At 42.4% G+C, this 11844-nt stretch overlaps 1 protein-coding gene across 1 annotated transcript; it reads right to left on the bottom strand.

The window, feature by feature from the left end:
- Positions 1-457: 457 nt before the first annotated feature.
- Positions 458-6961, bottom strand: CLRN3 (clarin 3). The gene is given in 4 exon segments (XM_061556398.1): positions 458-2942; positions 4786-4980; positions 6593-6605; positions 6608-6961. Coding segments are annotated over 4 exon segments (696 nt in total). The 5' UTR covers positions 6830-6961; the 3' UTR covers positions 458-2676.
- Between the last annotated feature and the right edge of the window lie 4883 nt (positions 6962-11844).

The raw sequence follows: 11844 nt of genomic DNA, 5'->3' as shown, positions 1-11844 counted from the left end.
CATCAAAAAATGGGAGGGGTGGGGCTGGGTGGAGAGGGAGGGGCTGGGAGGGTGGGGAAGGGCTGGTCACCCCGTGGTGCCCTGATAAAACTCAACGTTTAACCTACTCACGCCGGCTTGTGCCCGCCCTCGGGCATATTTGCGGAATACACCACGCCGCCGTTGACCCTGGCCATTGACCGAGTAACCCAAAGTTCCTACTAGCTCCCTCCGCAGGAATGTGTTTAAACTTCCCATTTGACAACTTTTCCCACGAGATTGCAAGTGTATTTAAATATGGGAATATATTTTTCATGGAAATTTCAATTCATAGCTGCATGTGAACATGCGGAGGCGTAAGATACTCTAGAAAAGACGTATGTCATTTTCATCTTAAGTGTTCCACGGTGCAACGAAAATGTAATTTGTACAAATGCTGACAATACTACACAAAGTATCTAATAAGCGGTGAAGCACATTCGTTGCTGAGCCACGTTTTATTGAATTAGTAATTTGAAAGAATATATTACGAATGTGGTATTTTGTGAATGTTCACAACTGCAAAGAATGCGATGGATAATCTGATCACTTGGCTTTGCTCTGAGCTTGTCCACTATAATTGACATTGGGTAGGTGTGCCGTTGAAGGGTTTGTGGGGAAATCTCAAAGGGATTCCCATTTTATTGCATAAACGGATGGATTGTGTTTGACCAGTCCATGATAAAGGGTCATTTGAGTCACAACCGATCCCTCTGGTTGTCCATAAATATTTCAGATTGTTATAGGCCATACATTAGCAGCCTAAAATAGTACGATTTTCATATTGAGATTTTTTTAATACACTGCCAAAACATTGGTTATGCAACATTTTTCTGGGAAATGCGGTTGGGATTGAAAAGTAGTCTTGAAATGGACATGTTTTGACCGGCGTTGCCAGTTACATTTATATATTTCTCCTTACTGAAAACTTACAATTGGAAACAAGGTCGAAAATTATTTAGATATGTTTACAATATTGACAATCATGCATGTTATTAAATCTTACAATAAACAAGTTAACATTGCCTAAATTGTAAATGTTAAAAACATGACGATGTATTTTATTTCGGTGGATACAAAGTTATGTTGAATTGACTGAATATATTCCCAAACAATTTGACATTACAAGTCAAGACTTCATATAAATTACAATATGCAGAATACATCCTGCATATAATCCTAAACAGACTGGACCAGAGTCACTTGCTTCTAAGCCGAGTTGTCCTTTTCCAAAATTGTATCCCCATTGTGCTCTCATCACACCGCGAGGCAAATTGTGCACTTGTTAGAGAATTTCCGTTGGAAGTGGATACGACAGAGCTACCTCCGATTCCTTTTCGTGACCTCTGGTTTACACAATAGGGGGGAAGCACATCAACTGCCCTGCCACATAGCTAATGTCAATCACTTAACAGTCAAACTGATATCTATATTCCCTACAAATGGAATTTGCCTAAATTAATTTCAGAATAAAATATTTTGGTATTCTTGGTTCTTTCGGAAAAGTCGCGTAGAAGGGAAATAACATAATAAAAACATAAAACAATAAAAATTATCACCACGTTTCGACTGCAACACAAGCAATCATCATCAGGTGTAAAAGCCACCGCAAGAAATTTAGAAAAAAGTGGCGGTTTTTTCCGAACGTGGGATTTCACACCTGATGATGATTGCTTGTGTTGCAGTCGAAACGTGAGAGTTTTTATTGTTTGATATTTTTTTTATAATTTCCCTTCTACGTGACTTTACCGAAAGAACCAAGAATATGAATCCCTGCAGTCACGAAAGCTTTAAATCAAAAAATATTTTGGTGTTGGGTTTTTGTTATCATGCAGTCATTGGTGACCGGGCTGAGACCAACACGCGGCACAAGTTTAACCACGAGGCTTGTATCAACAGCGGACCCGGTCACCTCAGCCAGATTCAAAACTGTTGAAAAACGACCTTGACAATTTATTACATTCATGGCAAAGGAGCCATTGGCGATGTGTTTACCGGTCACAAGTTAGGACTCAAGCTCCCAAAGATACAGCACCGTGAAGCTAAACATCGGTCATCATATCGAACAAACAAGACCCGATTACAACCGCCCACCCCCGCATCGGAGAGCTAATCACGCCATTCAATCCAGTCAGCCTTCCTACGCAGCTCACTCAACTAAACACACTTTCATCTTCTTGGTTCTTTCGGTAAAGTCACGTAGAAGGGAAATAATAAAATAATAAAAAATAAAACATTATAAAATTCTCACGACGTTTCGGCCCCAACGCAAGCAGCCGTCCTCAGGTGAAGAACAGGGCTGTCCTCTAACCCAGCTTAAATATACGCTGCCAAGCTTGGTGGTGGTGTTCATTCAGACGCTGTCTTTCCGACAGCTCTGTTCTTCACCTGAGGACGGCTGCTTGCGTTGTGGCCGAAACGTCGTGAGAATTGTATTTTACAATGTTTTATTTTTATTATTTTATTATTTCCCTTCTACGTGACTTTACCGAAAGAACCAAGAAGATAGTCACGAAAGCTTTAAATCGAAAATTAAACACACTTTGTTGAGCCACTTGAGGGCGTACGAAAAAAGTGCAGCTTCAAACGACCGAGCGAACCTCGTGCTGTATTGCAATACCGCGCGTCCTGAGTGTTTTAAAGCAGGCCGAGGGGCTCTCAGTACATGAGGACTTCGGTGTTGGTGGCGGGACTTGTGGCTTTGGTGGCGGCCTGCCTCTCCTCCAGATGCACGTTGTGGTAGGCGTACGTGATGGCCATGGACACGGCGCAGCTGAGCAGAGCGCCCAGCAGTAGCCAGTACGGCGTCCCGTAGGTGTAGCCGCTGATGCTTTCCTCCGGGATCAAATCCAGGAATACCTCCGTCATGCCAGACGTCTGTGCCGCCACGGGGAATATGATGAGCGCTAGCAGGCAGCAGACACCTGCACGGGGGGGGGGGGGGGAATGCCACGTGGAGCGAAAATGACATGAAACCCACTCTGTGTCGCTTCTTCTTGGTTTTTTCGGTAAAGTCACGTAGAAGGGAAATCATAAAATAATAAAAATGCAACATAATAAAATACAATTATCACGACGTTTCAGGCCACAACGCAAGCAACCGTCCTCAGGTGAAGAACAGGTCTGTCGGAAAGACAGCGTTCTTCACCTGAGGACGGCTGCTTGCGTTGTGGCCGAAACGTCGTGATAATTGTATTTTATTATGTTTTATTTTTATTATTTTATTATTTCCCTTCTATGTGACTTTACTGAAAAAAGCCAAGAAGATGAATCCCTGCAGTCACGAAAGCTTTAAATCGAAATCTGTGTGGCTTGTCACGGTTTTAACCCCCCCAAAAAATAAAACAACTGGCGCGGTTGCTCCACTTCGGTTGGGACACTGTCGCGTGTTTATTTATGCTGGAATTTCAACTGAGTGTGGTGGGGAGCGGTGTGTGTGTGTGCTGCAGTACGCTGAAGCCTTGTGGATGAGTTTGTAAGATTCCCTGCCGTAGCGAACTAACATCGCGCAGGTTGTGGCAGAACGGCACATTCGCTTTTCCTGAATGGGTGAGCAACGCGCATAAAAATCAGCTTAACACGTAGGAGGATGTCGCGACCAATATCATCCATAATACAGGCTTTTTTGGGTTAGATCGCGTAAGGGGCCGTCCATAAATGACGTCACGCCGATTTTTGACCCCCCCCTCCCCCCCTCGTCACACGGCGTCATAAAAAGTCAGACCCCCCTCAAATATGACGTCACAAAGCTCTGCCCCCCCCCCCAAGCCATATTCCATTTTGAAAATAAAACAAGCTTCAAATCACTTTAAACTGGTGTTATTGTAGTGCGTATTTAATGTGGCGCTGCACTCTGATGTTGTAGGAGAAAACATTTATTAAAATGGAGGCGTTGGAAAGCTGAAATTTAGCATACAATTCACTTGAAAATATTAAACGTCTAACTAAAACTGCAGATGTTCAGAATATTATATTGAAATTCTCTTATAATTATAAAATATAAAAAGTTATTATAACTATAAAAAAATACATGAAACTTCGTAGTAGAACGAAGCAAAATGGAGAGTACAATTATAACAATCACATTAATTCCACAGAATGAAAAGCCCTGGTAGAATCATTAGAATCAAAATGTTTAATAACAATCATTAAAAAAAAATTCTAAATTTATGCTTCTCCATTCTCCCATGGAGAAGCAAAATGCTCCTTCATGGAATAAATTAAAGGTGACCTTAGTAATTTAAATAATCAAATAGTTAATAATGGAAATTATCAAAATTAGTGTTGTTACAACAATTTTATTGTTTATATTTATTGAAAGTTGCGCATTTTGATGTTACGTCACATTTCTCACCCCCCCCTCGTCACAAATGTATTAACCTCCCCTAGGTGTGTGACGTCATTTATGGACGGCCCCTAAATATATAAATGTGTCGTTAAACCCACCACCAGACACAGCCAACTAGTAAGGGTTGTCACGTAAACAGAACGTGCCAATTCGTCACTAAGTACAGCACACCGGTGTGTTGGAGAGCCAAGCCACAACATTTACAATCTGAGTACGACGTTTCGCCAGTAATTACAACTAGCTTCATCAGGCGACAGCCAGATATGTTGAGAAATCCTCCTGTATTATGAACTCGCATAATTGGCGAAAAATATTGGCCGCATTACAGATACAGTTCAGCGTTCACGACGTTTTGAATGTGTTGAGGTCTGCATTCGCACCAGCGAGGTGTAGGGGTTATAGTAAGCAGGTCATCGTACCGCACACAGAGATCCAGATGTAGAGCCCCCGGGGGCCCTGGATGTTGTGGTATGGGTTGGTGAGGCCGTTGATGAACGCGAAGAGACACTTGATCACCGCGAAGAGCACTCCCACGACGAGGAACAACATCTCGAAGGCGTAGGCTACCTGGCTCGTGCCCTTTTCTCCGTCCGTCTTGAACAGTTGATCGATGACTGTCAAATAAGCAACCCGCCACAGCAAAAGTAGGGTTCGTTTTGTGAACGGAGATATATGCGAACAAAAATGTTTAATTCGTGCATGGGTTTCTTTTGTTGGTGTAGGCCGTTTAAACAAAAGGCGTGTCGCAGACAATTCATGAAAGTGTTAGACGAGTCAAACGCACCGACTCTTTTCACTGCATCAGCAGCAACACCGGTGCCGTTCGAGATAGCGATCTCACAACATTTAAATGGAACGCGACATTTCGCTGGTGATTACTTCCATCCATCATCATCATCATGTCATGAGCAAGCGCTCGGATCTCGAGTGAAGGCACCTCCTGACATCAGCGGCACAATCATGCACGAGATGTAGTTTAAGCATTATTAGTGTCGATTGGTTGTGATTATCAAGTTAGGTTCGACTAATAAGGAGAGTCGATTTCGCTGTTGGTGAAAATATCCTTTCCGAAATCATGTTATGTGTCCAGTAATGCGTTGGTCATGAAACTGAGCATTAATCTATTAATTAATGTCATGGGGGTTCGCAACACATATATGTACTGTAACATATCCATGTATGTTATGTATGTTTTGAGTGGGAGAAGATCAAACATGACGACGATTATGATACCCACCAACGCATAACTAACTGGCGAGACGACACCATTGGAACCTCCTTTGCCAGCAACAAAATATGATAATTGGTTTTTTACCCTTTTATCTGGCAACAAAACGTACAACTTTTTTTTACAAGGAGTCATGTTTGCATTGACCACAATACCTGCGGTCGGAATGCAAACAAAAAAATATAACTCTGATAATGTATGCACTGTCCTTGAAATTGATTGGTCCACACCCAAGACAGCTTTTCTTAGAGCCTAGTCTCACATGGTGTTGGACCGGATGACGCCAAAAGGCGAACTCGACAATCTAAATCGGTGCAGGCATTTTTGTTGCAGGCAGAAACAAAACGCTGCTGGGAAGGTCCACGTTTCGATGGTCCGACATTTTACTTTTACAATACAGGGTAGAATAGATCCATATCAATTAATAGTTTCACAGTAATCGAGGTAGCATTATACACATCTGAGCTGCCATTTGTAAAATACTCAAGCGTGTGTGGTTTTCTTTTGATAGAAACTTCATAAAGCAAACACTTTGGAGTTCAATCCATCACGGTGGGCTGTGAGGATCTAAGCTGTAATCCTTCAGAATGAAATTAACAAAACTGATCGTGCTTATGCTTTAACCTGCTCAAAAACACACACACATGTACCACTTGAATTTAATATCAACGGGAACATGTTACAATTGCTGAATATGAGAAGTACAATTATTGAGAAACACTCAAGTGTAATATATAGCAGCGGGGTGTTCCTGAGTAACGAGTATATTCATCACATGAAGCACGGTGAACTATTTCTACTGCTCAAGGACAGGTCCCTCAATCCCAACTGATCGCCTGCCCAACCTCTTCACATAGCGACACCACACGCCATACTCGGGACTCTTTGTGTCAGAAGTAGACATAAGGGCAGTCGAGGTGGTTGCAATTTTCCTTGCTCAAGAAATACACTCTCGTGGAAGCGATGTCCTGTAAAATCAAACAGAGGTGAACCCTTACCTTGAAAACCCGTAATTCCACCGAACTCAATCCTCTGTTGACGAGTGTATTTCCAGAGAACATTCCGTAGTAGCTGGTGGCATAGAACGCGGTGGCATTGGCGGTATTGTTCGGATGGTACGTCACTTTGACGGAAACCCAACTTGTGGAGCCCAGCGAAATGCCGAGCATGACGATCGTGCCAATGCTGATGAATCCCGTTGGAAGAAAATATGCCTTTTTCCGAGCAGAAACCATGATGGCAAGCGAAACGAGTTTTTTTTATTTCAGCCTCACTCAAATGGAGGACTCAATGCTAAGGCGATGCGAGAACGTCCCTTGTCCCTCGACAGCTTTATTGCCCCGGTGAACTCACGACGGCAGAAACGCCCAGGAACTTTGGACCTCGTAGCTCACAGGCCCGGGGCACAGTCCAATCCATAGGCACCACCGATAACGTGTGAGTGACACACGGTCATGCATTGGTAGTGTAATGTTTAGCTGCTATTGCTTCCGAAAGTAAAATCTGCCCGCTGTACATCCGCTTTGTTCAGTACGATCAGTTATATGCATAAACCATTATCACGCGAACTCCGATCATCGTTGCAGTGGCTTTTGTCTATCCATGAAACAGACGGTCACTGCATCGCGCGCTTTCAGGTGCGCTTCTGCGGCCGTCTGGAACGCTCGTGGTGTAGGCCTATCAGTTTCAAAGACAATGCATATATTATTATAGCATGTTTGTTTGCATGTTCACCACGAGTACTGTGTGTGGTTAAGGCAGACATGATCCCTTGAAAAAGGTTCATATTTGGTGTTTGAAAATCTTGACACCTGTTTTATTACCAGAAAGGGTAAAAACATATTCTTATTTTTTCAGTGTTGTCTTTGCTTTGTGCTACGTCTTAAATCCACGTGTTCCCATTTTACACAGTGTAATTCCCAGCATGGTTCTGTCCCGTTTTTTTTATTGTGTATATACTCATAAGTTAATGTGTGAAACATTGTACAGACAGAGCGTCAATGATAACACAGGAGCCAAGGTGCGTGCGTCTGTGTACACACAGTCCATGCCACTTTTCCACCACAATAGGAATTAGACCCGAGCCGTGCCCAGGCCGTTCTGGGGAAGGTTCGGCATGCCTCCGTGAGCTCGGTCGGCCTCCTCCGTTCTCACTCACAAAGGAAAAACATGATCATTTTTGGGTTAGACTATTCCACTGAAAGTTGATATCAAAATGTTATTGATGATTTTCATTTTTAAAATAAAGCAATGGCCCTTGAGCGGACCTAAACGAGACACAATGTTGACGACACGCGCCTCGTGACCCCGTGAAAATCACGATTGATTCCGAGGGTGGCCTGGCTGAAACGTGGGTAGCCCATGCGTGTGCCTAGCCCTACCACGTGAACAAGCATATCGATTAAAGCGAACAACTCGGCCACGTATAAGTGGGTCTAGATTTGAAGCTTTCGTGACTGCAAGGATTCATATTCTTAGGTTTTTTCGGTAAAGTCACGTAGGTAAAACATTAAAATAAATAAAAGTAAAATAAAAAATAAATAAAATAAAAATAACGACGTTTCGGAGGCAACACAAGCTTCCGTCTTCAGGTGGAACCATCACAGCACGCCATGATTTTTATTTTATTGTTATTTTATTTTACTTTTATTAATTTTAATTTTTTACCTACGTGACTTTACCGAAAAAACCTAAGAATATCAAGCATGTCTGTTTGTGTGTAACGCGCGTGACGTCACTCCACTTGCCGCACCCCCCTCATTAATATTCATGAGCAGGTGGATTTTTACACTCACGCAGAAGGTCGAGCGGAAAGACTTTTTTGTTGTTGCAAATTCGCTTTAAGTTTGACGTTTCTTTATTGAAAGTTAATCTAATAAATAATTCTACGCAGCAACCAAGTGGATTTGGTGTATATAGTTATTTATGTCTTCAGCACTTGAGACAAAAGGTAAGTCTAATTTATGATTCTACTTTATGGTAAAATAGACATTTCTCGGTGCTTTTCCAGATATTGTATAGAATTCCAATTTATATCAACCCCAGCGACCGAAAGCAGAAGATAATAAAGTATCAGAGCAGTGAATTTGAACAAATTGAAGGTCAGTTATATTCAGTGCTACAGTGACATGAAGTGAGGTGTTTTATGACTTCGTTTTGTGCCAGTTTCACTGCCATTAAATTTACACAAGATACAATTATACTCTGCTCAATTTTTCCGTAAATATTACAGCTTCCGTCCTAGGACGGGCAAACAAGCGAGTTGATATCACAGCTCAGAACACTTTTAGCAACATCAGCACCGAAAGGGCTACACCAGGGGTCGGCAACCAAAATAACAAGAAGAGCCATTTCTTTCCAATTCGGTACAAAATTCAGTATTTCAAGAGCCGCAATGCATCTGAGTACATACTGTACATACGTACATATCGTCAAGAAGCAGCCCGTAAAGAGCCGCATGCGGCTCCGGAGCCGTAGGTTGCCGACCCCTGGGCTACACCAATCCACCACCTCCTCTTTAACAAGCACGGAAATTAACAGAAGCGCGGTTATTCATTAACGCCGTCCGTTAAGTGCACAGCTGACTCACACCGCTATTCTTTATCTTGGTGGCTCGCGGTCGGTGTGAGGAATTTGCACTTGATATTCAGTACTTAATTTGCATATTGTGTCTGTACGTTGCACCAACGAAGGCGCAGAGACGAGTGTCATCATCAGCCACGGCTGATCCGCCTGCAGCTGGCATCTCTTCACGATCCCGAAATATTATCAAACATCGAGCAACTTCACACATCGCTCCATCCTCTTCGACTCGTTCCAATCCTTGGCTATCACTCCATCATTACTCCTGACCACCGGCCTTCTTCCATACTTGTCAAGTGTCCTGTCTAAGCAGGTAAGGCAACAACATGTATGGGGCCCTACTAGTTAAACCCTATTTTGGACAGGGCGTGTAGGCTAATGATCTATGTTGAAAACTCATTTCTTTGGAACTTATTTTTGTATTTATTTTGTAGCCACCCCCGCCGCACCTCCGAATAGCACGGTTGGCTACGTACGGTGCGAAAGAAGTTCACATACATACACACATAATTATTTCATGCCCATTGATTTTAATCTCAGCCGATGTTCTAAAAATATCCCCCCCTGTTGATCGGGTAGGGAGTAGAGAGGGCAGGAGGGGAGGGGATCTCTGGGATAGAGGCCTCAGAAATTTTCCACGATAAATTAACACCTGGTAATGCCAGAGGATGATTAATCTATTTCGACAACCCAATCGAGTTTGGAAAATAAATAAACTGTCGTGGTTTCAGCCTAATCATCTGACTAGAGTTGACAAAGAATCCGTGGAATTGTACAGATAAATAACTTAACCAATCCATCACTCAAACGATATTGGCAATAAAAGCAGCTTTCCACAGTTGTCTCTCCAAACACATGCAACTGAACTGATACAATCACCAAACATCACCTTGCCAGTAAATTAATGGCAGCATTCATAGCAGGCTGCGAACTGTGTACTGTGCTCGTAAATGAGTAACATCACACCAAAAGGCAAAGTCCATGTTAAATAAGATCCTGGATATAGTAGTAGGTTTTTACCCTTTCAACTGGTACAAAAACTGATACCTTTATACTTGGGATCATGTTTGCAATAACCACAACACAAGCAGTCAAAATGCAAACAAAAGTAAACAACTCTGATAATGAAATTCACTCATTATCATTATCAGAGTTGTTTCTTTTTGTTTGCATGTTGACTGCTTGTGTTGTGGTTATTGCAAACATGATTCCTTGTATAAAGGTATCCGTTTTTGTACCAGTTGAAAGGGTAAAAACCTATTACTATATTTTGCCACTGGTAAAGGAGATGTCTCATAAGATCCTGGATGTGGCTGAGCCGTTGAAGAAGACAATATTTTGTAAAAAAAAATCCCTACAGACTCGAACTTTTTTGGCTGAATGGCTGAGGGTCGTATCGAAAGACAGGTCTAGTTTGGTACACCCCAATTCTTGGGTTGAGGGTGGTTAACACTTGGATGGCTCATAGCCTGGGAAAAGGTTGTGAACTGGCCAGGAAATGGCGGTACATAAAACAATAGATTCCTACATATGTGCTGGGCATTGAATTGTTACTCGTTGTATGCATGTGCTCTCTCTAGAGGGAATCGTGTTCCATAACATGTCAAAAATTCACAAACTCAAATTGTCCAAACATCCCAACAATATGTGTGTGCCTAGCCTAAGAATTAGCAGGCATCTTGATTTAAACAGAGGTGGCGGGTGGCTACAGCTAATAGGGCTTAGGCCCCTCGAACCTAATCACCAGCAGGCATTCAAGCACAGCCTAGAGAGGAAACTTTCTCTGAGCTGGACTTGGCAAAGAGGTGCTAAGATCACCACAGGTGGAACGCGTGATAGACTGCTGCAGCAGCGTATTCTGTGGCCTGAGAGCATTCCAATTAAGTAAGCCATATTATTGGCATGCAAACATTCAATGCATTTTTGCATGCAATAAAATTATTTTTTATTTAACTCGTAATTTATTTCAATTTCACTTTCTTTTAGCCATCCGACTGATATTTTCCCCCACCACCGATGTTTAAGATTCACTTGTTATCCTGGGTCTGGTCTATAAACGACACCACGCCATGTAGCTCAACAAAATCAGGTCAACAGTTAAAGCACAAGGTGAGGAGAGAAAGCGGGGGAATCACAGTAAAGTTAAACTTAAATTCATATTGTACACTCGTGGAAAGTCAAGTGTTTAGCGAGATGTTAGCTACCTCGCCTGGTTTACAGGACACCATGGGTTCGATTCCTACCCTGACACCTGGATATTTGGAGATCGCATGTTCTCCCCACGGTTGCGTGGGTTTTTGTCTGGGTTCCTCCGTTTTTTTTTCTCCATATGTGTTTAGAGTATTTGGCTGCTATAATTTTCCACGTGGTAAGCCACTTCGTTGAGCTATCATTTGTGGCCAGGTCGCTTCTAAAAAGAACTATATAGCTCAGTGGGCCTTACCTGGTAAAACAAAATTAGTTTATGATCGTTTTATATTTGTATTTAAGTTAGTTCCATGTAAGTGCAGACATTAATTTTAACCACAATTCGCCGGTTCATTCTTTAGTGGATGTATTATGGTGTAGTCTCTTGCCGCCACACACACGTAGCATCCTCCCATCCCCAATTATTATAATCACACACACGAACAATATTTCCGCGGCAAACTTTTTGTTGTTCAATTTT

Source organism: Lethenteron reissneri, chromosome 22 (genome assembly GCF_015708825.2).
Source record: "Lethenteron reissneri isolate LAM-NWPU_2019-01 chromosome 22, ASM1570882v1, whole genome shotgun sequence".
NCBI lineage: Eukaryota > Metazoa > Chordata > Hyperoartia > Petromyzontiformes > Petromyzontidae > Lethenteron > Lethenteron reissneri.
The sequence above is the reverse complement of the archived record's forward strand: the minus strand, read 5'-3'. Positions and strand labels throughout refer to the sequence as shown.